Source organism: Balaenoptera acutorostrata, chromosome 4 (assembly GCF_949987535.1).
Source record: "Balaenoptera acutorostrata chromosome 4, mBalAcu1.1, whole genome shotgun sequence".
Taxonomy (NCBI): domain Eukaryota; kingdom Metazoa; phylum Chordata; class Mammalia; order Artiodactyla; family Balaenopteridae; genus Balaenoptera; species Balaenoptera acutorostrata.
In genome coordinates, this window is record NC_080067.1 from 63777498 (window position 1) to 63801244 (window position 23747).

Genomic DNA, 23747 nt, shown 5'->3' on the forward strand with positions numbered 1-23747 from the left:
AAAGCACTTATTTCATGCCATGCACTTTGCTAAGCCTTTATTTACAGCAACTTATTTATCCTAACAACTACTTTATGAAGTAGATAGAATTTTCTTCATTTTATAGCAGAGCAGCCTGAGGCTCAGAGAGGCTGGTTAATTTTCCCAAGGTAATATAGCTACTACATGGCTGTAGCCAGTTTTCATTCAGATTCCTGACTGTGAAAGCCTCCCTCATAACCACTGTGTAACAACTTTGCTATATTCACAATGGCCAACACGAGCAGTGGCAGAGGAGCCAGGAGCCCCGAAAAGGCACCAAACTAGAGTAACGGACAGTATCTTACAGAAGGCATGCAAACTGCTTACTAGGAAAGCAGTGGGAATAAGCAAAGTGAAAATGTGATGCAACAACCAACTCAACATTCAGGAAGTGTGAGCTGCTGATGGAAAGAGCATGAGACAAAATAGCCGTGGTCCTGGATTCTAGACTTGGTTCTGACCAGAGGAGGCTAAGCTGGACACAAGGCTCTCCAGAGGGGCATCCCCATGTGAACCTCACAACAGACATCTGAGCATAATAATAATACCATCTGAGATGGTATTATTCCACTTTACAGATGAAGAAACAGAAACTTAGAGAACTTAAATTGCTCACTCCAAGGTCTTCTGCTTAGTAAGTGGCATAGCCAAGACTAGAAACTAGGACGATGGCCTCCTACTTCATTCATTTCAGGTGTCTCCTGCCTGCCCCTGTGTCACTCTATAAAGAGCAACCCTCTACGTTTTCTGGCCTTCTATCTTCAGATCTCAGTAATGTGTCAGAAGACTCTGAAATTAAGATATTAGGTCTGCCCTTTTTGTTTTTCCTAGAGTCAGAGGTGATGCCTAGGGGAATCAGTATACTAAATTGAAATGCATCAAGTCAAAAAAACCAAAAAAACCTCTCAGCATTGTGAGTTTACAAGGAAAAATAAAGTAAGATATTTTGCATTACTGTGACTTCCACCCCTCACCCCCTTCTCAATTACCAGTAACTCAGAACTATTTTCATATTACTTGACACGAATAGGTAATATTTAGGAATAAAAGATGGGTAAAAATGCCTTTCTCCCAGTAATTTTTCTATTTAACCTTGTGCAAAACTTTCCCCTTGCCTTGTACATTTATTGATGATAAATAGCTTTGCTGACAAGATGGCATTGATTGGACTACAGTAGTGAATCTTTGTTTACTCCAGTGCTGATTTCAGATAGATAGCAAATTTGAAAAGCTTCGGCAGATAGCAAATTTGAAAAGCTTTGGCCTCTCTCATCACACCTAAATATGGCTTATATTCATTGAACCATTTCTCATCTATCAATCTTTCCGAGGAAAATGCTAATGAGCCTATGTCTGCTGTGAGCATAATGGGGGCAACCATAACAGCATAATGTGCTTGGCCCTTCCAGAGTCTCACAGTATCCCGCTTCAGAATCTCCAGGCTGCCCAGCTTGTTTCTTTTCTGCAAGTCTAAAGGGGGTTTCTGTTCTTGGTGACCAACATGGGGTTCCAAGAAGGTACCCAGGGAGAGTGTTATACATGACGCCAAGAGACAGGGTCTCATGCTTCATAAGCCTTCTCAGAGGTAAATGGGATTTGACTTATATTTAAATTAAGTCACCATATTGATATGGCAAAAAAAAGCACTGGCCAGATGGTGCTGAGTACAAGGCAGTGACACATATCACCCCCATTCCTTTTACTATTTATGAGTCCGAGAATCAGGTCAGCTGCTTAGATGGTGGTATGACCACACTAACTGTTAGCAGAAGGAAGTTCAGTATCTTTTCCTGTTAATCTGTTTTTCTCATTCTTCCATTTTTCTTTCACGTTGGCCTATATTTTCCTCTTTAGGATTCATTCCCACAATGACCACTAGGATAAAATTACAATCCTACTCAAATGCTTATGTGCTACTGGAAACACAAGGGGGTGGCGATAATTTTCTCTTCTTATTCTTTAGAGAAAAATCACAGAAATTCTAGTTTCCGTTGCTTTCTGCTCGGGCTTCTCCTACAAATTTAAAAGGAGACTCTCATAAGGGTTTGGGGCTAAGAAAGGTATGCGTTGTCTCTCCCCATGGTGCCTCTCACGTCTGGTCAAGGCCCTCTTGGAGGAGGCTGTGTAGGTACGGGAAGGGTGAGTGGATGGCAACAACCATCTTTCAGCTCTAATTTTGTGCACATTTGTTTTGAAGGGCTTTTCTCTCCTAATAAGCTATAGGGGCCAAGAGGGAAGTAAACTGCTAAGGAGTGTTTGTGGAAAAGATTATCCCTGTGAGGGTTCAATAAATAAATACTGGCCAATTATGATACTTCCTAGTAGATGGTTATTTTATATAATTAGAGCACTGAAGCAAAACAGCTTCTTAATGCCCACCTATGGGATGACCAGTAATGGGCGACCGTAGAGAGCTATATAGGATGATAGATGGTGTACTGGATTGCACATCAGGAGGGAAGGCTGGCTTCCAGTCCTCTCTGTGTACCTAAGCAGGGCCTCGGGGGAAACTCGATTCACCTTTCTAGATCTCAATGTTCCTGTTTGCTGAATTGGGGTTGTGTGGTGGTGTTATGGACTGAATGTTTGTGTCCCCTCCAAATTCATATGTTAAAGCCCTAACCCTTAATGTGGTTGTATTTGGAGACAGGCCTGCAAGGAGGTGATAATGGTTAAATGATGCCTTAAGAATGGGGCCCTAAAAAGAGGGAGAGACACCAGAGCTCTCTCTGTCTCTCTCTCTCTCTCTCTGCCATATGAGGATGTGAGGATAAAGTGAGAAGTTGGTTATCTACAAGTCAGGAAGAGAGCCTTTGCCAGAAACCAACCATGCCAGCCCGTTTATCTTGGACTTCCTAGCCGCCAGAGCTGTGAGAAAGAAATCTGTGTTGTTTAAGCCACCCAGTCTATGATATTTTGTATGGCAGGCCAAGCAGACTAATAGGTGGTGATGACTAGCTACTTAAAATGACATAATGGTTATAAATTCATCTTCTTAGAGAAACTCTAAGAGCTGGGAAGAGAAGAGTAGTATTTTACAAATAAGGAAATACCTCAAATCACAAGACTACCACAAGAACACAAGGCTACTAAGTGGAATTCAGTCAGATGCAAATCTGGGTCTTTAAGGCACCTTTAGTTGTAAATGTCCGTGATCTTCTTGTTTTCAGCATCATTACACTGGATGTCTATGAATTCTAGGTTTTAGGTTTCCAGGTAATGCCCAGTTGAAGAATGTCAAATTTATCACAAGTCATACATAGGTTTTTTCTCTTTAGAACTGCAAGAGTTGTTTCCTTTGACCCGGCCATTCTCAAAGTATGGTCTGGGACCAGCAGTGGGAACTAAGGACTTAGAAATCCGAATTCTTGGGCCCTACCTCTCGACCTGCAGAATCAGAAACTCTGGGGGTGGGTGGGGCCCAGCAATCTGTGTTCTGAGAAGCCCTCTAGAGGATTCTGAGGCTGCTAAAACTTGAGAACCATGGTTCTGATCCATGTACACTTGTTTCCTTTGTCATAGGTTGACATTTGACATTTCCCCACCTTACTGCACTGAAAGATATGCAGCTGCAACTCTGAGTCCTACAAGCAACTCAATCTACGACATACTGTGAAAACTATTTTGAAATGCTTGAACCTACAAGTGTATCCCCTTTATAGTGATAATATTCTATAATTTTGTGTCAGCCTTGGTTACCTCCTTTAAGTCTACTTGGAATTTGAAAACATTTTAGAAAAAAAGCTATCATGGTGAACATATCACAAACCTTGAGCTAAATTGACTCTATTCTAATTAAAAATAGTAATTTAAAATAGAATTTATTTATTCAAAGTGGCTAATGTTTTTAATCACTTACTCAAGGTACTTGACCATCTACTCCCCCACTCCCACCCCTGATATCTCAGCAACTTCAAAGAAAATTCATTTGTACATGAAATCTATTCCTAAACAAGATGCACTCCCTTCCAATCAGGAAAGAATATGTTAAAAAATAATAAGAATAATCCAAAATACATATTTAAAATTTCTTTTAAATATGTATTTATTCTAGAAAGCCAAATATAGAACTAATTTTATATATTTTATTATAATTATATGTATATAATAACTGTATATATGTCTATTATATACATTATATAATTATATACATAATGAAATATCTGTATATATTTATATCAAATGTCTGGGTTTTAGAGGTATAAAGATTTTTATCTAATGCTTCCTTTGATTACTTTCCTATGCTTGAAATTTGAAAACTCTAGGGATTTTTGGAGAATATGGACTTCAATGCCAATGTGATACATTTATATTTAAATGACTATAGAAGTGTGTGGGTGTGTGATTACATATTATATGGCATCTCCTATTACTTTAGGACATCAATACTAATCTAAGAATTCTCTGGAATGTTTTCATGTGTATCTCAAATAAATCTTGCCACTAAAATTTCACAAAAAGAGAAGCACAATATTGCCTTTTAAGAAGAAAACCTTACACATTTCCAAAATTACTTTTTCTTATGTAGAAATAACACAGAAATCACCTTTTACCCCCTTGAATGTGGGCAGCCAGAGTGAACAAAATCCTCATACTCTGGGCTGCTTCTGCTATTAATTTGCTTACATAAGCAAAATTGTGGGCTTTCTGTGGAAGTACAAGACTGGCAAATCACATGACTGATAAAACGGCATATAGCTTGCACAGCATTTGTAGAGCGACAGCTTCTGAATGACAGATTAAATGAGTTTAGTAGACTTCTGCCCTTCACATCACTCCAACTATTTTATTTAAAGCTTTTTGCAATTATATGAAGATTGACTAACAAATTTCTACCATGTTTCTGAAAAGACATAGGAAGACTAAATAGAACATAAAGATTCCTTCTCCCCTGCCAAAATATATATAACAACTGTGAGATGAAGCACTATTAGAAAAAAGTGTTTTACCACATCCACACATAAACACACATACACTTTTAAAGTTGATCTCTTAAACTTAGGAAGAATTTTTTTGTAGTGTTATAAAGACTAATTAGAGTGTTTTCCCAAATATTTTACTTCGAGGTGTCAACGCTGTCATTGTTTCTACCTAGGATTTGTTCATTACAGCAACACCAAATAAACCTTCCCCAAAAGGAAGGACTACTCTTACTGCCAACAGCAAACACCAAAGCCAACTCATATTCATAATTACTCATCTTTTGAGACATGTTTTGACATGAATGACTCAGCAAAGCTGGGTCACTGCCAACTGGTGCCAACTGGTCCAACGGCACCGGAGGAAACATGATAACTACAGAGACAACAGTGACTGAGAAACTGAATCCTCCCTCATTTGATCCAGGTAAGAAAAGTGTTATTTTCTGAAGAAGCAGGAAAGTGGGTTCTCTTTTTTAAAAGATTACTTAACAGTTAATAAAATGTGTTTAGGCACAACAATATAAATTTTGTGAAAAGTACCACGAGAATAAAAGAACAATGATTCCCTTTTCTGAATCCCTAAATTCACTTAAAACAAAAAGAAGCTTTAGGAAAAACTAAAGAAAAGAAAGAAAGAAAACAAAAGCAGCTTTGGGGGCAGAATGATAGTAAGGAAGTATAAAAAGAGTAGGAATTTAACTTCTACATGATTAAAGAAGAAATAAAAAATAAAACTTTTAATTTTAATAGAGAAATTTATAGGTATATATGTTCTCATAACATACTCAATTGTATTTTACTAGTTCATTTGCCAGGGAGGTCCAGTCCTTTCATCAGAATGCTAGTCTACAGCACAGGATCTATGGGAGACGGAGATCACACACCCCAAGTAATTAATCTGGCATAGTTAAAATGATAGCTAACAGCCCAGCAGAGCACTCAGGCTCCAGTCCCACTTATCTTATTAACCGAACTGACAATTTGGCGCTGAGTAGAAACATAGGGCCATATCCAACACTCTTCCACCCTGGTTTACTCAGAAGCAGGAGAGTGAAGATAAGGCAAGAAAAACTTGAAGGTAGTTTGAGTGAACCCTGTAGTATGGACATATTCTGCACCTCCTGGGGAGATGCTTTTTTCAGTTTTCCCCAGAAGACCACTTCAGTTACCTTAATTATTCCAGGTCTAATAAGCCAGTTGGTAAGTTAATTGTTTCTGGTTGCTATCTTCTGATGGTCATTTTTCCTTTTTTCAGAAATAGACACAAGGGCTCCTTTAATGCAATCACCATGATGCAAAACAGACTGCATGATTAGGAAACTGTCTAAATTCAACTTGGCTTTCTGTAACTTGCTGACTGCCTTCTTTCTAACTTCTTCATCTGCTCAGATTCCTTTGAATTATTTCTCTATCTCCACCTGAGCTTACATCAGAATCAGCGCCACTTACACATGAAATAGATGTGCAGTTATCTTGTCTCCCTGATAATTAACAAAGACGTTAAGGGCTAATGCCAATTCAGTGGCACGAGCTGGATACCTTCCATTACCTGTCTTTGTTTATGGTATATTAAGCAGTTTTCATTTCACCTTATGGGCCCATATGAAATATAAGCTAGATGTTTCTCAAATCACAGGCAGTATTAAAGAATATTAAATAGCTTCTTTTTTTGTTTGCTTTTAAAAAAAGTCTCTAAATTTACTGCAGACAATCTGAGAAAGTAAATTGGGCAATATGTTTAAACTTCTCAGTTTTTTAAAGTCTTATATCCCTGTCCTCAAATTATATTCATTGTTTTACACTAATAGTAGCATTTCTCATTTTCAAAATAATTTACTTTCTGGTTCTTATTTAAATATTTTTTTTCCCAACAAATTGTCATTGTACTGATTTCATTTTTCAAGTGGGGCTTTTAATTTCCAAAAATTCTCTTATCTTGCTCTGCTTTATTTTTCATCATTCTTACATACAGGACATACATGTTGACATCATGCAGAAGTCAGTGCATCAGAGGCATGAGACGGGGAGGCTTAGCTGCTTTCAAAATCTATCTTATTATGCAGGCCTCAGTTAGACGAGCTAAGCTAATATAGCTTCCAGGGCAGGGCTGAAAGCTCAAAGGGCTTCAGTTGTCAAAAATCTACAATGCAACATTAGAAAATGTATGTAAGCATTCACTTACCTGCTTTTGATCAACAATTATTTTCAGGTCTTCATCACTGCTTAGCTTTCCATATCCTTTTTCTTTACTTTTCTTGTGAAAGAATAATTTTAAATGATCATTTAGTTTCTTTCCATTAATAATGTTAATTCCCACTTAATACTTTTTAAAGATAAAAATCTTTTCTTAGCATTGTTCACTGGTCAAAATACATCATTCTTTATGCCAATCTCTCATGGACAACAGAAAATATCTTTATTAAACTGCTGGCTTCTGTTTAGCCTCTCCCATCCAAATTATACTTTTAATCCTTCTCTGAATATTGTTATGCTTTTCTTTTTTCAATTCCATATTTTTAGAAAAGATTCTTTAATAATTCGAGATAAATAAGCAACTCCTTAAAGAGTCCCAGCACATTTTTCTTAAAGACTGAAACTGCATTTAGTGATTATATTATGCTTAAGATTTCAAATATCAAATGTTTTATTTTAATCCTTTATATATTTTTAAGACTAAGCAAGAATAACACCACTCAGATAACGAATCTTCAGATTTTCTGTGTTTGCTTATAAATCTGATGAAAACTAACATTGGAAAAGCAACTCAGAAATAATTTTAAAAAGATAAGTAAAATAATTTTCAAAATTAGGTAGTTTGAAAAGTTGGTAGGGTACAGACCATTTTAAAAAATGTACTTTATTGGCATTTTCCCCCCCATCTATCTTCCCCATAGCAAACGTTCATAACTTTATAAGTTAGAAAAGGACATAGATCATTACAATCATTTTACTGTTGTGTTATAGGAGAAAGATAATATGTCTGAGTCTTTTCTTTTTCTTTCTCCCAGTGCAATGGTTAAAGGAAATACCAGGAATGACAGTTGCTTCTTCATAATTTCAGAAACATAGTACCTTCATAGAGGACCAGTAAGAAAAAGAAAAGAAAATTCACTACATAATTAGCTGTAATCCAAGGTTATTATTTTTAAAAAAAGCAATTCTTGTTCTCGGTATTAATTATATCAACTAGAATTAAGGGAATTAAAAATATCTGTTTGCATCTACTGTGCCATATTAGGATCCTCATCTCATTGGGGGAAGAATTACATCCTTCAGCGAACACGACATAAATCTTCTTTATACTGTGGGAAACGATTCTTGTCTGTTTTTTCTCCTGTAACATTTCAAAAGCAGATTTCCACATTTCCTCCCCAATAAATATACCTCCTATTTTTGTGGGGTTTTTTTCTGTAATAAAGATATTTTTCTGAATCTTCAAGTATTAGGATGCATAAATAAAATCTGAATTCTCATTCATATATTAATGAGTTGAACCACTTAGAACAGAACAGATGGCCACAGTATTTCTCTCTATTATTATTCTTGTCCTCATTTGAGGTTCCATTTCAGGATTGATGGAAAACAAAGAGAACAAGGTTGGTTTTGATCAAGATGGACTTCCTTCCTACCACTTTGCTTTAGTCCACTGGTTGCCATAAGATATTGTCCAGAGACCCTCTAATGCAAAACATTTAGAAATGCCTTTCTGAATATTGATCTGTATACGTACCAAGTAGCTCATGTGCATGACCCGACTTCTGGACAAAAGGACATTAAGTAGAGATGGAATGTGGGTCTTTCCATCCATTTCACTGTCAGACATCCCAGAATTCTTTGCACCAGCAGCAGTGGCTTCATTGCCAGAACTTGCTGACCAGAGAACCACAGATCTTGCCCAGCAACAGTATTTATAGTGTACCACAATAATCGAAGTATCCCCGAATCACTGTCTTGACTTTGTAAACATTGTGAAATTTTGGGTTAGCACAAAAAATTATTGACACTAAAATTTCTTCTTTTCTAGCTTATATCCAAGTATATGTTCCCTGACTGCTGTTCTAGTTTAATGCTCAAAAAACCCCTCCATCTATTATTAATTATACACATTTTTATATTTCATCTCATGCATATGGACTACTCAGCTTCTCTGTCATAAAAGCTTTCAATTCTCCCTTTTCAATGTCCTGCCCCAGACTTTCTTGCAATTAGCAAATCACTGCTAATAGATATAACAATGTCGGCATTCACAGAACGTAATTCAAGATCGCCATTTCTGCCAATACCAGATTCAACTTTTCCAATTTAATCCCAACTCCCTATCTGGTTTATTACTAAATTTTACCAGGAAGAGGCTAGGGAAGAAGATTATATCCCCAACTACTGTAAGTAGAAGTTGGCATTTTCCAAGAGTGGGAGGAGGCATTTAGAGCTCTGGGCTTGCTCTTAAGCCCCTAGTTTCCAAACAACAGACAACTGTACACAGAGTCAGAAGCCTTCCAGTTTTACTCTAGAGTTAAGCAATATTTTCTAGCTCACCCCATAACACAGGGGGATTAAGCCTTTTCTAAGCCATAACGGTTATTCGCTCACTTACTGCTTATTTCTAGTGCGGGTATAATCCTCTTTCAAGCACTCAGCTTCCCACTTTGACTGCTTAGATCAGCCAGCCCAGGCCGGGGTCTTCAGCTCTCCTCCCTCCTCCCAGCCGGGAATCCCTGTCTTCTATCTCTGCACTTTGTCAAGCACAAAAAGCAACTCCATAGTTTCTGCGTGGTCTTTCACATTAGCCAAAGGACTGAACTCGAAGGAGAAAGCAAGCTAACCTCCCCACTGTCCCAGCGCGAGGAGGCAGGGCTTCTGTGGGAGGAGAAGCCCGAGGGTAATCACTTCCTGTGCTCCTCCCACCTCCCCTGGCAGCCACTGGAGCTGAGGATTTCAACTGAGGCAGTAAGGTTAGGCCCCTGTCCACCTCAGCCTGAGCATGCTGCCTGTTGAGAGCCGATTTTGTGCACTGCTCCCCTGTGTGCAGCTGAGGAGGGAGCGTCAGTGCAGTGGAGCTAAAACAGTGCAGCTGAGGAGGGAGCGTCAGTGCAGTGGAGCTAAAACAGTGAGGACCTCGAGGTGGGAGAAGTGAGGAAAGGAAGGAAATAGTCATCATTTGCTGAGAATGCCTCCCTCCCTGTGAGAAGCTTTCAGCTCAGGATAAGTGTCAGTCTCTGAAACTCCAAACACAGTATCTCCCCTCTCCATCACACATTATGAACCCTTTCTGAGTAACTGATAGGAGAACTACCTAGTTACTTTTTAGTACTGCCAAATTTTTTAATACCACTGAATCAGAGCTGTTTTTTTCTTAGGAACATCGAGGCTAACTGGTAATCTTTCCTCTCTGTAAATGTTCCACCAGCTCTCCTTGACCCTATCTACCTCCACAAAAGTGAAACAGAAAGCTGGGTTTATTCACTTGAACTAAATAAACCATAAAACTTGGAAACTGTATAGGAAAACCATATATGGCCACAGATATAGAATGTATTATATAAGGAAATTTTGCAAGTAAGTAACAAAACAATAATAAAATTTGATGGGATAGAGACCTGACAAATGAAGTACCCAATGTTCATTTTAGAATAAGAGTTTATGAAAAAGTAAGAGTTTTCACTGAAAGCTACTAATTGTATATGGGTTGAATTAAAAGGATTCATCATACTCATTAGGAATGGAATATATAAGGGAAGTTTTGAAAGGGAAAAGGAACACATGATTTAATTAATTGTACAAATTAGCCTCAATGACAATTTTTGCCTAACTATAGATGTCAAAATAAATATAAAGGTTTGTATACAAAATTACAAAAAATATTATTACTATTACTTATTCAATACTGCAATGTGATAAATAGTAGACCTGAATTTATTTAAGCAAATGTTAATGAAGAATAATAATATACACAAAAGAAGCAAAGACCTTCCTACTCCCTTCGTGGTTGTCAGTATTCAGTTCCTATCTTCTTATTTTTCCTACCTTCAATCCCTTCTTCACGACCACCTTCCTTCCTGCAGCCTGCAAAATTGCTCAGTTTTCCCTGTTCTAAAAGATGACTTCCTCACATCTGCTTTCCCCTAATGACATTCATTTAATCTCTCTTGTCTCTTTACCATCAAGCTTGAAAGAGTGGTCCGTGCTCACTAGCCATAGTTCCTTCCTTTCTCTTCACTTCTAAACCAATCACAATCAGGTTGCAATTTACTATAGTTGCATTCTTGATGGTCACCAATGGACTCCTAATTATCAAATTCTCTAGCAGCCCTTTTTAGAACTAATTGTATGAATTAGTCCCAAATACAACTTAGGACTGACTATAGATGTCAAAATAAATGCAAATATTACTTCTTTCAGTGGTCAGGTCTGTATCATGTATTTTCAGAAATGTCTTTGTTGTTATTTACACCGGTACAGCTGTTACATGGTGTTGCCACCAGGTGAATAGGATATCAGCGAGAGGGGGGAGGACTGGGAAAGGAGACACTGTGCTAAGAAGACACTTGCTGAGTTTGAGGTGTCTGTGGAAAGTTCATCCAAGTGGAAAGACCCAGTTGGCCGCTTGGTTATATGGATCTATATTTTTAGAAGAGAGATAGGGCAAGACATATGGATTGATGGGGATAATTAAAATTGTAGGAGTGGTCGAACTCATTAAAAAAGAAAATGTAGAGTCAGAAGAGAAGAGGACTAAGGCTGGAGTCGTGGAGAATCATTACATTTAAAGAATGGGCCAAAGAACCCAGTGAAGGAGGCAGAATAGGAGTGGCCATAGGTATAGGAGGAGAACCAGAATGCAGTCCAAGGAAAACAAGTCGTAGACGGTGTCAAATGCTGATGAAAGGTTAAATAAGGAGAACTGCACACTTTCACTGTATTTGGCATTTTGGAAGTCATCAAGGATGTTAGGAACAGAAGAATTAGTGAAGGTGGAATCAAGATTAGAGTAAATTAATGAATATATTGGTGGTAAGGGTGAGAGAGGACTTATTTTCCCTTAGAAAACTTGAATAAAAAGGGAAAGAGGGGAAATTTGTTAAGGTGGTAGATCTCATCTTAAATGTTCTTAGGCCACAGCTTAAAAAAAAGAGAGAGAGAGAAAGAGGAGCAAGAATGCTAGTGAAAAGACAAAAAATACAGGGTGAGAATACTGGGAAAGTTATAGTTTTCCCCCCTTTCCTTGTGTAAAGGTATTATGTTTATGGTTCAAGAAGGAGCAGTAATAAAAGTGAAAATGTAGATACCAGAGGGTGAACGGGAATAATTCATGAAGCAAGAAAGTAAGAACAAAGTGCTTTTGGAGAAAAACTGCATGTTTCTCTTTTAACATTTACAATTTTGTGGTATATATTTACATAAGAAAAATCTAGAAGGATATATTCCAAATATTAAAAATCCTTTTCTCTGGGCGATGGATTTATGCATGATTTGTGTGTTCTCTTTATACTTGGCAGTTCTTTTTGGAATAAGAATGAATTTCTTTTATAATCATAATAAGAAAGAAAACAAAATATGATTGCTTGAGAGATCCATACAATTGCCATAGAAAAGACTCATTTTAAGTCTACTTTGCAGAAAAGCGACTGGGTCAGGGCTTTACCCTTCCTTTAATATGTTTCTGGAGGGATAAATACTAGTTTTTTTTTTGTTTTTTTTTCTTTAAATGTAAGTTTCATGGTACAGTTATTGCTTCTGTCCCTTGTGGCCAGTGTGGTAGGATGGTGAAGTGGATGTTTTGTTTATTGTATTTAATAAGTCCCTTTCCTCTTCACTCTCCCTTATAATATTAGCTTTCAGTTTTTGATATCATTTTGGTCCCATGTCCCTTCTTTTTTTAAAAGATCCGCAGTGTCAGCACATCTACCAACACCACTGTTGTGGGAGCCAAAGAAACAATGAAAGGAGAAAACAGAAAAAGAGGGAGGAGTTTCTCCCCAAAGACTTGGAATAAAAGCTTGAGAGTTTCTCCATTTAGGACATAAGCCTGGACAGACCTTTTAAATAGAAAGTAATCAGCTTACCAATTAAAAGGACAATTTGCAGATCTTTTATTTTTCTTATAGATGGAGGAAATCAACCTTCTGAAGGGGAAATTCATTACAGAGAATTATTTGCAGAGGTGCTTATTACACTTGGCATTTTTCAAGAACTATTTTTTTCTTTTTTAAAGACATTCACAGTTGTGTTCTCCCCCCCACCAACTGTGATGTTATGGAAAAACAAAATAGCCACAGGGTGTAATTTTTTAGTTTCGGGCCAGGCTTGAGGAAACATAACATATGGTAATCAAATTCTGTCCTAAAGGTATATTGCTGGGTGAAAAAAGAAATGTAAGCACAACAAATATGTTGATGCATTTTAAACCATGTTTTAAGTCATATGCATATGACCAGATATTTAGTAATTTTTTTTTTTTTAGTAATTTTTTGATTTTAAGGCTAAGTGTAATTGGGAAAACAGATATTCCAGTTACTTATTAGTTGAACAATAAAATGGCAGTGATGTACATTATAATTTTCACTATAGCCTTGCAGACCCTCCTTAATGCTGCCTTTCCTATCTTTAGAGTGGCTCTTGGTCTATAAGAAAATAACCTGGACAGTTTTAAAGCTTCTTAGAATATTTTCTATTTTCCAGGTTTTTCAAAGATGAGAATTCTCCGACATAAATATCCATTAAGGTTGCTCAATCTTATGTCATTGTACGATGACATTTTCTCAAGAACACAAGTTCAGTATTAGGTATGCACCTTCTTACATATCTTTTCCAATATTTTATCATAAGAAATCAAACATACAGCAAAGTTAAAAGAATTTTACAGTGAGCATCTATAAACTTACTACCTAGATTCTACCACTAACATTTTACTATACTTGCTTTTTGCATATCTGTCCATCTATCTGCTGATTTTAAGGCTAAGTCTAATTGGGAAAGTATAGTACATATAGTATATACTATTTTTAAAGTATAGTACTTATAGTACATACTATCACATTTTTACAGATTGTTTCCTCCAAGGTTTATTTAATTTAATTTAATTTTAAAACGCAAAAAGCAAAACCATTGGTTTAGTAAGCTTCCAAAATAAGAGCACTAAAAGTTTAGGATTTGTTACCCTACAGCAAATCATTACTTTCATTTGAAAAGCAAATCAGTGAACTGCATTTCTAGTGCTAGTGATAGGTCCTATCACTAAGATTAGGGAAGAGAATTTCTGATCAAAGGGCTGGGATATTTATAGCTCTCAGTCAAAAGCAAGTGATCAAACTCAATTTTCTGAGATGAATACAGGGTGTGATAGGCAGTTCCAGTTGACATTAATCATCGTCCTTAATTTCATATTCTTTGATCATCAGTGTTTCCTGCAAATAACTTCACTTTACTCTGGGCTATGCGGTATTTACCTCTGGTACATCCAACAAAAGTAGCAAGACTCAGGCAGGGCTAAGATGGCTAATGGCTACTCAGAGGGGTTACATATGTTCTAAGGAATAGTACAGTACTTGGGTGGTTTATTGAGATTAAGTAGGCAGAAAACAAAAATTAAACTTGAAATTTCAGTTATGTCAGCTTCAGCAATGTTCCACATTACTTTGAGGACAATAAATACACTCTTCTTAACCCTCCCTCACTTCCAAAACCAAACAAAACCACTTTCAAAGAAAAAAACAAACAAAAAATGATGTCCTACTTAACAGGAAAATTCTGAGTCCAGTTCTTTCATCTGAAGGGTTCTTGTCTCTACAAAAATCATTTTCTCTTCTCCTCTAGACTAGGCTCTTGAAGCTGTAAATGCAGTGGTATATCATGTAATGACTGATATATAAAAATTGTTTCCTGCCTGCTGAAGACGATTGAAAAATGATATATATTTCAATCTAGTAGATTTCTTGGCATTATGTGGTATTGGTGCTATTTCCAAGGCAAGGTGAAACTAAAAGCACTCCCATTTGGCAGTTTTACCTGTCATCACTCAAAGAGCAGGGCTGGAGTGCTTGTTGGTGTAAGACAGGTAAGGGGCCTGAGAGAACTGCCATTATTTTGGATCCTCAAATGGTAAATAAACACTACTGTCACATAAAAAGTCTCCTTTCCCCCCAAAAAACTAATAAAAAGGCAAACTATGTATTCTATATTTTTGTAGCTTGAGAAAAATAAGGAATAATCTCTTTAAAACTCAAACTGTTACTTGATGCTCTGCTTCTGATCCTTATTGACATGATTTCTTGTTGTTATATGCGTTGGCCCTACCAGATGGGGGCTAGAAGCGTGTTACGCCAAAATCAAAAACAGTGCTTATCACTGGCTTCTCCAGTGGCTCCTTTTCCCTCTCACTGGTGCACCTGGTTGGTGCACCTGGCATCGCACACCTGCTAATGACTCCTTTATAACCACTGATCTGGACATGATGATTTCATGTCTTTGTGAGAGAAAACAGCAATCTTTTAACTTTAATAAAAAGGAAAGAAAAAACTTGCTGCCTCTATAAGCATTCTGTTTGCCAGGTATATTACGCCTCTGTGATGCACAGATGACACTGATGACAGTGCTTGAGAAAAATTTGTCTATGAAATTTTGTTTCTGACAAGAGTCAACCCAAAGTTTGTGCTTCAGCCAGAAAATCTATGCAGAAAGTTAAAGTTGTTTACCATTAAGCTACATCTATGTGACTCATTGACTTGCAACCAGCTTTTTAAAAATTATGGCTAAAATAACTTGAGGATTTTTTTTTTTTTTCATATGGATCTACACACAGCCACAACAGCTTAGAATATATCTTTCTTCTTCCTGAGAGTGATATTCCCTGGAGGTATAGCCCAATACTCTTACCTCTGGGCTCTCCCCCGTGGCCTTGATAACCTCAGGAATCCTAACTCAACACTACAGTTCTTGTCATTTCTCCATCAGTCTCCTGATGGCTTCTTTTGTTCATCCCTTTTCTGCAATGGCTTATAAATTCATTGATGACAACATTATAGATAAGACATGGAAATCCCCAGAAGGTAGGCAGGTCTGGGTTGCCATTCATCTTTGTCATGGATAAAGGCTTCTGGGCAATTACTTGTTCAGGGAGCTCTTCTAAGCCATAGGATGTATAGGCGCAAGAAAGATCTGGGCCATCGACAGCTCATTTATCCACTGGACATGTGACAATCAGTTAAAAGATTAAAACAGCAGAGTCCAGGGGACATGTAGCCCTTCACACACAACTTTTTGACAAAGGTCAACTAACACCTTGCTTGATATAGAAAGTATTACTAAGGGCTTCCCTGGTGGCGCAGTGGTTGAGAGTCTGCCTGCCGATGCAGGGGACACGGGTTCGAGCCCTGGTCTGGGAGGATCCCACATGCCGCGGAGCAACTAAGCCCGTGAGCCACAATTGCTGAGCCTGCGCGTCTGGAGCCTGTGCTCCACAACGGGAGAGGCCACGATAGTGAGGGGCCCGCGCACCGCGATGAAGAGTGGTCCCCACTTGCCGCAGCTAGAGAAAGCCCTCGCACAGAAACGAAGACCCAACACAGCCATAAATAAATAAATAAATAAATAAATAAATAAATAAATAAATAAATAAAAGAACGTATTACTGCTAATGAGGGGAAAAATAAAGTGGCATATAATGAAAGGCAAAGTTTAAATAGTTTTATTTATATAAAGTATTGTCACCGACCACCTGAGATCAAGTATCCTCTGAATCCTTGGCTCAAGTAAAAAGGCGTCTGATGGCTAGAAACTGTATATTTGAGTTACGAGGCAATTTTTTTTTTAACTTGGGAAGATGCAAGGTAGAGTGTGTGACAATGTCAGACGTTCAAATACTTTATGAGTTTGTTTAGACAAAATTGTATTAATTTAGAACAGGGGTTGCTTCATGTTGATGCATGATCAACCTTTTAGCACTAGGCATGCTAGATTCAGTCAATACAGTTATGTGATAGTAATCACAAAAAGAGTAATAGGTAGTGGATCACTCCTGAAATTTTCAGAAAATATGACATCCATTACTGGAAAAAATAAGCACAAATGCATACAAATACATATGGCATTTTTTGCACTTTGTTGATTTTTACAGGAAATTCCATATGACTTAATCAGCTAATAAGGAAGAAATGGTTTTCAAAAAATAAACAACTATGAAACCTCCCTTATTTGGTGATGAGATAAGGGATAGAGGGAGCTTCTCAAATATGGTCATTTATTTTTCCTTGGCATAAGTATGGAGTATATTCATTTTATTCTCATACTACTTTAAACATTTTATATATATTGTACTTCACAATAAAAGTATATTAGTAAAATTTTATTTTTAATACATTCTATAGATTCAAAATATCAATTTTTTTCCATAAAAGAGACTTGGGTGTCATGTCTAAGGTGATAATGGAATAGTTTTTGCCATATTTTTGGTCTACTTAACCACTATATTTTGAGCTTCCTGAGGTCAGGGGCTGTGTTATTCACTCATCCTCTAAGTACTTTTGATCATCTACTATGAATGTGCTGAGATCTGGGGCTCTAGAGCCCACAAGGGAGGTGTGGTCCCCTGGTCTCGGAAAGCTCGATGTCTACTGGGGAAAGGAGGGAATTAAGCAAGCAGTTAAACTTGTGAGGAACCTATGACAGAGGAGTCTGGAGATGTGAAGGAGACCATGGGACTTCACTTTGTGTAAAGATCAGAGGATGCCTGGAAGAGACACTGGGATTTGAATGATGAGGACAAGCCATCCAGGTGGAAGAGAGGGCATGCAGAGGGAAGACCAAAGTTAGGAGGTGGCAGGGTCTTCTAACATCAGAAAGGAGGACGGTGTGGCTGAAGCAGAGTTGGGTTTTGGGAGGGTGATCTCAGATGAGGCTGCAGAGGAAGGTGGGGTCTTGAAAATCACATCTTTATGTTAAAGGCAATGTGGAGCCATGCAGGGTTTTAAGCAGGAGAGTGACATTATCACATCTGTGCTTTAGGAGGCCTACTCTGGCTTAAGTGTGGGAAATGGATTGGAGGAAAGAAGAGTGGAGCAAGGAAAGCAGCTGAGGGCCACTAAAGTGGTCAGTGTGTGTCAGCCATGGAGCCTTTTACAATTGGTGTGTTGTTGGTTGAGAGCTGACCACACACTAATTCTGACATGCTTAATTCATCACTTTGTGTACCATAGATTACTTTTTCCATACTGGCAACTATAAGTGATAAAAGCATCTGTATTTTCTGTAGTCAGGGATTAAATTAGCAGTGAATGGGCCTACAAACAACACATTCTAGGCACTCACTTATTTTGGCAACATGTAAAATTATTTTAGGAAAAGTACGATGAAACAAAAAACTTGAGAGATAGAGACAGAGATTGATAGCTAGAGAGAAAGAGAGAATATATTTTGACTAATACAGAAAAACATTTTGCATTTAATGAAGGATATTTTTGCACTCTGTAAAGTTCTAAAGCAATATCTAAACTTTTCTTGTTGTTTCTTGCTATTTGACAAAAACAAAAGGAGTCTGTTTAAAAAAAATACAATGCAAAATTTTTCAGTACTGCAGAACAACTAAAAGGATTTATTGTGATTTTGGACATCAGCAACAGGAGGAATTCTTTATGCAAATCTAAGAAGTGAACTGCCCAGGGAGTATAAAATATTGAAAAGGAATGTATTTACTCATTGCTTCCATTGCATTTCACTTGTTTTTAACTTGTCAGAGGATAAAACTTTATAATGGGGGAAAGCTGGAGTAAGGTGAGGTAGAGTAAGGTAGATTCAATCACAATATTTATCTTCTTCCTCAAAGTTTCTTTGGGGATTCTCGCAACTTAATGAGACACTCCTTTGTTATTTATATTTAAAAATAATTACGTTACATGCAAACTACTGAAGGATATTCAGCTACATGTAAGCAAACCTCAGAGCTACAGAACAGACTTCTTTCTACAAGACCACAGCATCCCACAGACCACAGTGAATATAGATCTTCTTCCATCAGTTCTAACCTTTGCATTTTTCCTTTTTTTCCTCTTCAGGAATCAAACCCAAATCTTAGATGCTTGTATTATGGAGGTCGTCACAAAATTATAAAGAGACAATGAGAAAGACTCCTTGAACAATACAGATCAGAGAAATTTTAGTGATAAAGAGCACGAAGCTTGTATCAACTTGAGAGCCCTGTAGGGTCTCTTTGAAGACTTTTCTTGCAATCACCTATTAATACCTGAAGTGGATACTATATTGATAACACAGTACTGAGAGACAGAGGCTGGCTGCAGCTCAATTAATTTAAATACATCTTTGGAAGTAGATGTAGACTTCAATAAAGAGTCTTTTAAAAACTCTGCACTCTTGCAAAATCGTCCTGGGTAGGCGAGTGTGAGGGTTTTAGAGATGAAGTGAGGCTCCAGTAAAAGGAACAGCTGAATTGCCATGGATATAGGACTGTGCCCCACATGGACAAAGCTTTTTAAGATTATAAAAACAGAAGCTTCTCCTTATAAGAAACACTAAAAAAAAATTTTAAAGTGCAGAACTGCGCTTATCACATTAATGATGCTCAGTAAACATTTAATGAAATCCTTTTGCTTTATAGCAAAAAGGAAAAGATTAACAACTCCTATTACTCCTAACCCCTCTTATTCTCTCTTGTTGTCATCCCCAATATTTATACACAGACATACACATATATATGTTTATAAATATATATGTTCATATATATGTATATATACACAAATGTATTTTTATGACGTAAAAGTGGATGTATTGGGTTGGCCAAAAAGTGCCTTCGGTTTTTAAGTAAAAATAAAAGACACATTTTTCATTTTCACCGAGAACTTTATTGAACAATGCATTCACCGTTTTGTTCCACTACGTTCTACCATTTTTCAGGCAACTTCATAATTCCATCTTTCCAAAACTTTTTTTTTTTTTTAAACATCTTTATTGAAGTATAATTGCCTTACAATAGTGTGTTAGCTTCTGCTTTATAACAAAGTGAATCAGTTATACATATACAATATGTTCCCATTTCTCTTCCCTCTTGCATCTCCCTCCCTCCCACCCTCCCCATCCCACCCCTCTAGGTGGTCACAAAGCACCGAGCTGATCTCCCTGTGCTATGCGGCTGCTTCCCACTAGTTATCTATTTTACATTTGGTAGTGTATATATGTCCATGCCACTCTCTTACCCTGTCACATCTCACCCCACCCCCTCCCCATATCCTCAAGTCCATTCTCTAGTAGGTCTGTGTCTTTCTTCCCGTCTTGCCACTAGGTTCTTCATGGCCTTTTTTTTCTTTTTTTCCCTTAGATTCCATATATATGTGTTAGCATACTGTATTTGTTTTTCTCTTTCTGACTTACTTCACTCTGTATGACAGACTCTAACTCCATCCACCTCATTACAAATACCTCCATTTCATTTCTTTTTATGGCGGAGTAATATTCCATTGTATATATGTGCCACATCTTCTTTATCCATTCATCTGTCGATGGACATTTAGGTTGCTTCCATGTCCTGGCTATTGTAAATAGAGCTGCAATGAACATTTTGGTACATGACTCTTTTTGACCTATGGTTTTCTCAGGGTATATGCCCAGTAGTGGGATTGCTGGGTCGTATGGTAGTTCTATTTGTAGTTTTTTAAGGAACCTCCATACTGTTCTCCATAGTGGCTGTATCAATTTACATTCCCACCAACAGTGCAAGAGTGTTCCCTTTCCTCCACACTCTCTCCAGCATTTATTGTTTCTAGATTTTTTGATGATGGCCATTCTGACCGGTGTGAGATGATATCTCATTGTAGTTTTGATTTGCATTTCTCTAATGATTAATGATGTTGAGCATTCTTTCATGTGTCTGTAGGCCATCTGTATATCTTCTTTGGAGAAATGTCTATTTAGATCTTCTGCCCATTTTTGGATTGGGTTGTTCGTTTTTTTGTTATTGAGCTGCATGAGCTGCTTGTAAATCTTGGAGATTAATCCTTTGTCAGTTGCTTCATTTGCAAATATTTTCTCCCATTCTGAGGGTTGTCTTTTGGTCTTGTTTATGGTTTCCTTTGCTGTGCAAAAGCTTTTCAGTTTCATTAGGTCCCATTTGTTTATTTGTGTTCTTATTTCCATTTCTCTGGGAGCTGGGTCAAAAAGAATCTTGCTGTGATGTATGTCATAGAGTGTTCTGCCTATGTTTTCCTCTAAGAGTTTGATAGTGTCTGCCCTTACACTTAGGTCTTTAATCCATTTTGAGTTTATTTTTGTGCATGGTGTCAGGGAGTGTTCTAATTTCATACTTTTACATGTTCCTGTCCAATTTTCCCAGCACCACTTATTGAAGAGGCTGTCTTTTCTCCACTGTATATGCTTGCCTCCTTTATCAAAGATAAGTTGACCATATGTGTGTGGGTTTATCTCTGGGCTTTCTATCCTGTTCCATTGATCTATATTTCTGTTTTTGTGCCAGTACCAAACTGTCTTGATTACTGAAGCTTTGTAATATAGTCTGAAGTCAGGGAGCCTGATTCCCCCAGCTCCATTTTTCGTTCTCAAGATTGCTTTGGCTATTCGGGGTCTTTTGTGTTTCCATACAAATTGTGAAAATTTTTGTTCTAGTTCTGTGAAAAATGCCAGTGGTAGTTTGATAGGGATTGCATTGAATCTGTAGATTGCTTTGGGTAGTAGAGTCATTTTCACAATGTTGATTCTTCCAATCCAGGAACATGGTATATCTCTCCATCTATTTGTATCATCTTTAATTTCTTTCATCAGTGTCTTATAATTTTCTGCATACAGGTCTTTTGTCTCCTTAGGTAGGTTTATTCCTAGATATTTTATTCTTTTTGTTGCAATGGTAAATGGGAGTGTTTTCTTAATTTCACTTTCAGATTTTTCGTCATTAGTGTATAGAAATGCAAGAGATTTCTGTGCATTAATTTTGTATCCTGCTACTTTACCAAATTCATTGATTAGCTCTAGGAGTTTTCTGGTAGCATCTTTAGGATTCTCTATGTATAGTATCATGTCATCTGCAAATAGTGACAGCTTTACTTCTTCTTTTCCGATTTGGATTCCTTTTATTTCTTTGTCTTCTCTGATTGCTGTGGCTAACACTTCCAAAACTATGTTGAATAGTAGTGGTGAGAGTGGGCATCCTTGTCTTGTTCCTGAGCTTAGTGGAAATGGTTTCAGTTTTTCACCATTGAGGACAATGTTGGCTGTGGGTTTGTCATATATGGCCTTTATTATGTTGAGGAAAGTTCCCTCTATGCCTACTTTCTGCAGGGCTTTTATCATAAATGGGTGTTGAATTTTGTCAAAAGCTTTCTCTGCATCTATTGAGATGATCATATGGTTTTTCTCCTTCAATTTGTTAATATGGTGTATCACATTGATTGATTTGCGTATATTGAAGAATCCTTGCATTCCTGGGATAAACCCCACTTGATCATGGTGTATGATCCTTTTAATGTGCTGTTGGATTCTGTTTGCTAGTATTTTGTTGAGGATTTTTGCATCTATGTTCATCAGTGATATTGGCCTGTAGTTTTCTTTCTTTGTGACATCTTTGTCTGGTTTTGGTATCAGGGTGATGGTGGCCTCGTAGAATGAGTTTGGGAGTGTTCCTCCCTCTGCAATATTTTGGAAGAGTTTGAGAAGGATAGGTGTTAGCTCTTCTCTAAATGTTTGATAGAATTCACCTGTGAAGCCATCTGGTCCTGGGCTTTTGTTTGTTGGAAGGTTTTTAATCACAGTTTCAATTTCAGTGCTTGTGATTGGTCTGTTCATACTTTCTATTTCTTCCTGGTTCAGTCTCGGCAGTTTGTGCATTTCTACGAATCTGTCCATTTCTTCCAGGTTGTCCATTTTATTGGCATAGAGTTGCTTGTAGTAATCTCTCATGATCTTTTGTATTTCTGCAGTGTCAGTGGTTACTTCTCCTTTTTCATTTCGAATTCTATTGATCTGAGTCTTCTCCCTTTTTCTCTTGATGAGTCTGGCTAATGGTTTATCAATTTTGTTTATCTTCTCAAAGAACCAGCTTTTAGTTTCATTGATTTTTGCTATTGTTTCCTTCATTTCTTTTTCATTTATTTCTGACCTGATCTTTATAATTTCTTTCCTTCTGCTGGCTTTGGGGATTTTTTGTTCTTCTTTCTCTAATTGCTTTAGGTGCAAGGTTAGGTTGTTTATTCGAGATGTTTCCTGTTTCTTGAGGTAGGCTTGTATTGCTATAAACTTCCCTCTTAGCACTGCTTTTGCTGCGTCCCATAGGTTTTGGGTCGTCGTGTCTCCATTGTCATTTGTTTCTAGGTATTTTTTGATTTCCCCTTTGATTTCTTCCGTAATCACTTCGTTATTAAGTAATGTATTGTGTAGCCTCCATGTGTTTCTATTTTTTACAGATCTTTTCCTGTAATTGATATCTAGTCTCATAGCGTTGTGGTCGGAAAAGATACTTGATACGATTTCAATTTTCTTAAATTTACCAAGGCTTGATTTGTGACCCAAGATATGATCTATCCTGGAGAATGTTCCATGAGCACTTGAGAAAAATGTGTATTCTGTTGTTTTTGGGTGGAATGTCCTATAAATATCAATTAAGTCCATCTTGTTTAATGTATCATTTAAAGCTTGTGTTTCCTTATTTATTTTCATTTTGGATGATCTGTCCATTGGTGAAAGTGGGGTGTTAAAGTCCCCTACTATGATTGTGTTGCTGTCAATTTCCCCTTTTATGGCTGTTAGTATTTGCCTTATGTATTGAGGTGCTCCTATGTTGGGTGCATAAATATT

At 37.3% G+C, this 23747-nt stretch overlaps 1 protein-coding gene across 8 annotated transcripts in view; it reads right to left on the reverse strand.

Moving 5' to 3' along the window:
• PEX5L (peroxisomal biogenesis factor 5 like) overlaps positions 1 to 23747 on the reverse strand; it is a 278603-nt gene that overhangs the window by 205804 nt on the left and 49052 nt on the right. For 3 of the 8 annotated variants that reach the window (XM_057545876.1, XM_007195372.3, XM_007195373.3), the window contains exons 1-2: positions 8674 to 8781; positions 7126 to 7197 (exon numbers count right to left, since the gene is read on the reverse strand). The exons of 2 other annotated variants lie outside the window; for them this stretch is intronic. In XM_057545876.1, the coding sequence (XP_057401859.1) occupies positions 7126 to 7197; positions 8674 to 8766 (165 nt within the window). In that variant the 5' untranslated portion in view covers positions 8767 to 8781. Of the gene's footprint in view, positions 1 to 7125; positions 7198 to 8673; positions 8782 to 9537; positions 9718 to 23747 lie in introns of those variants that run through there. 3 more of the 8 variants (XM_007195375.3, XM_057545874.1, XM_057545875.1) reach the window with 2 other exon arrangements.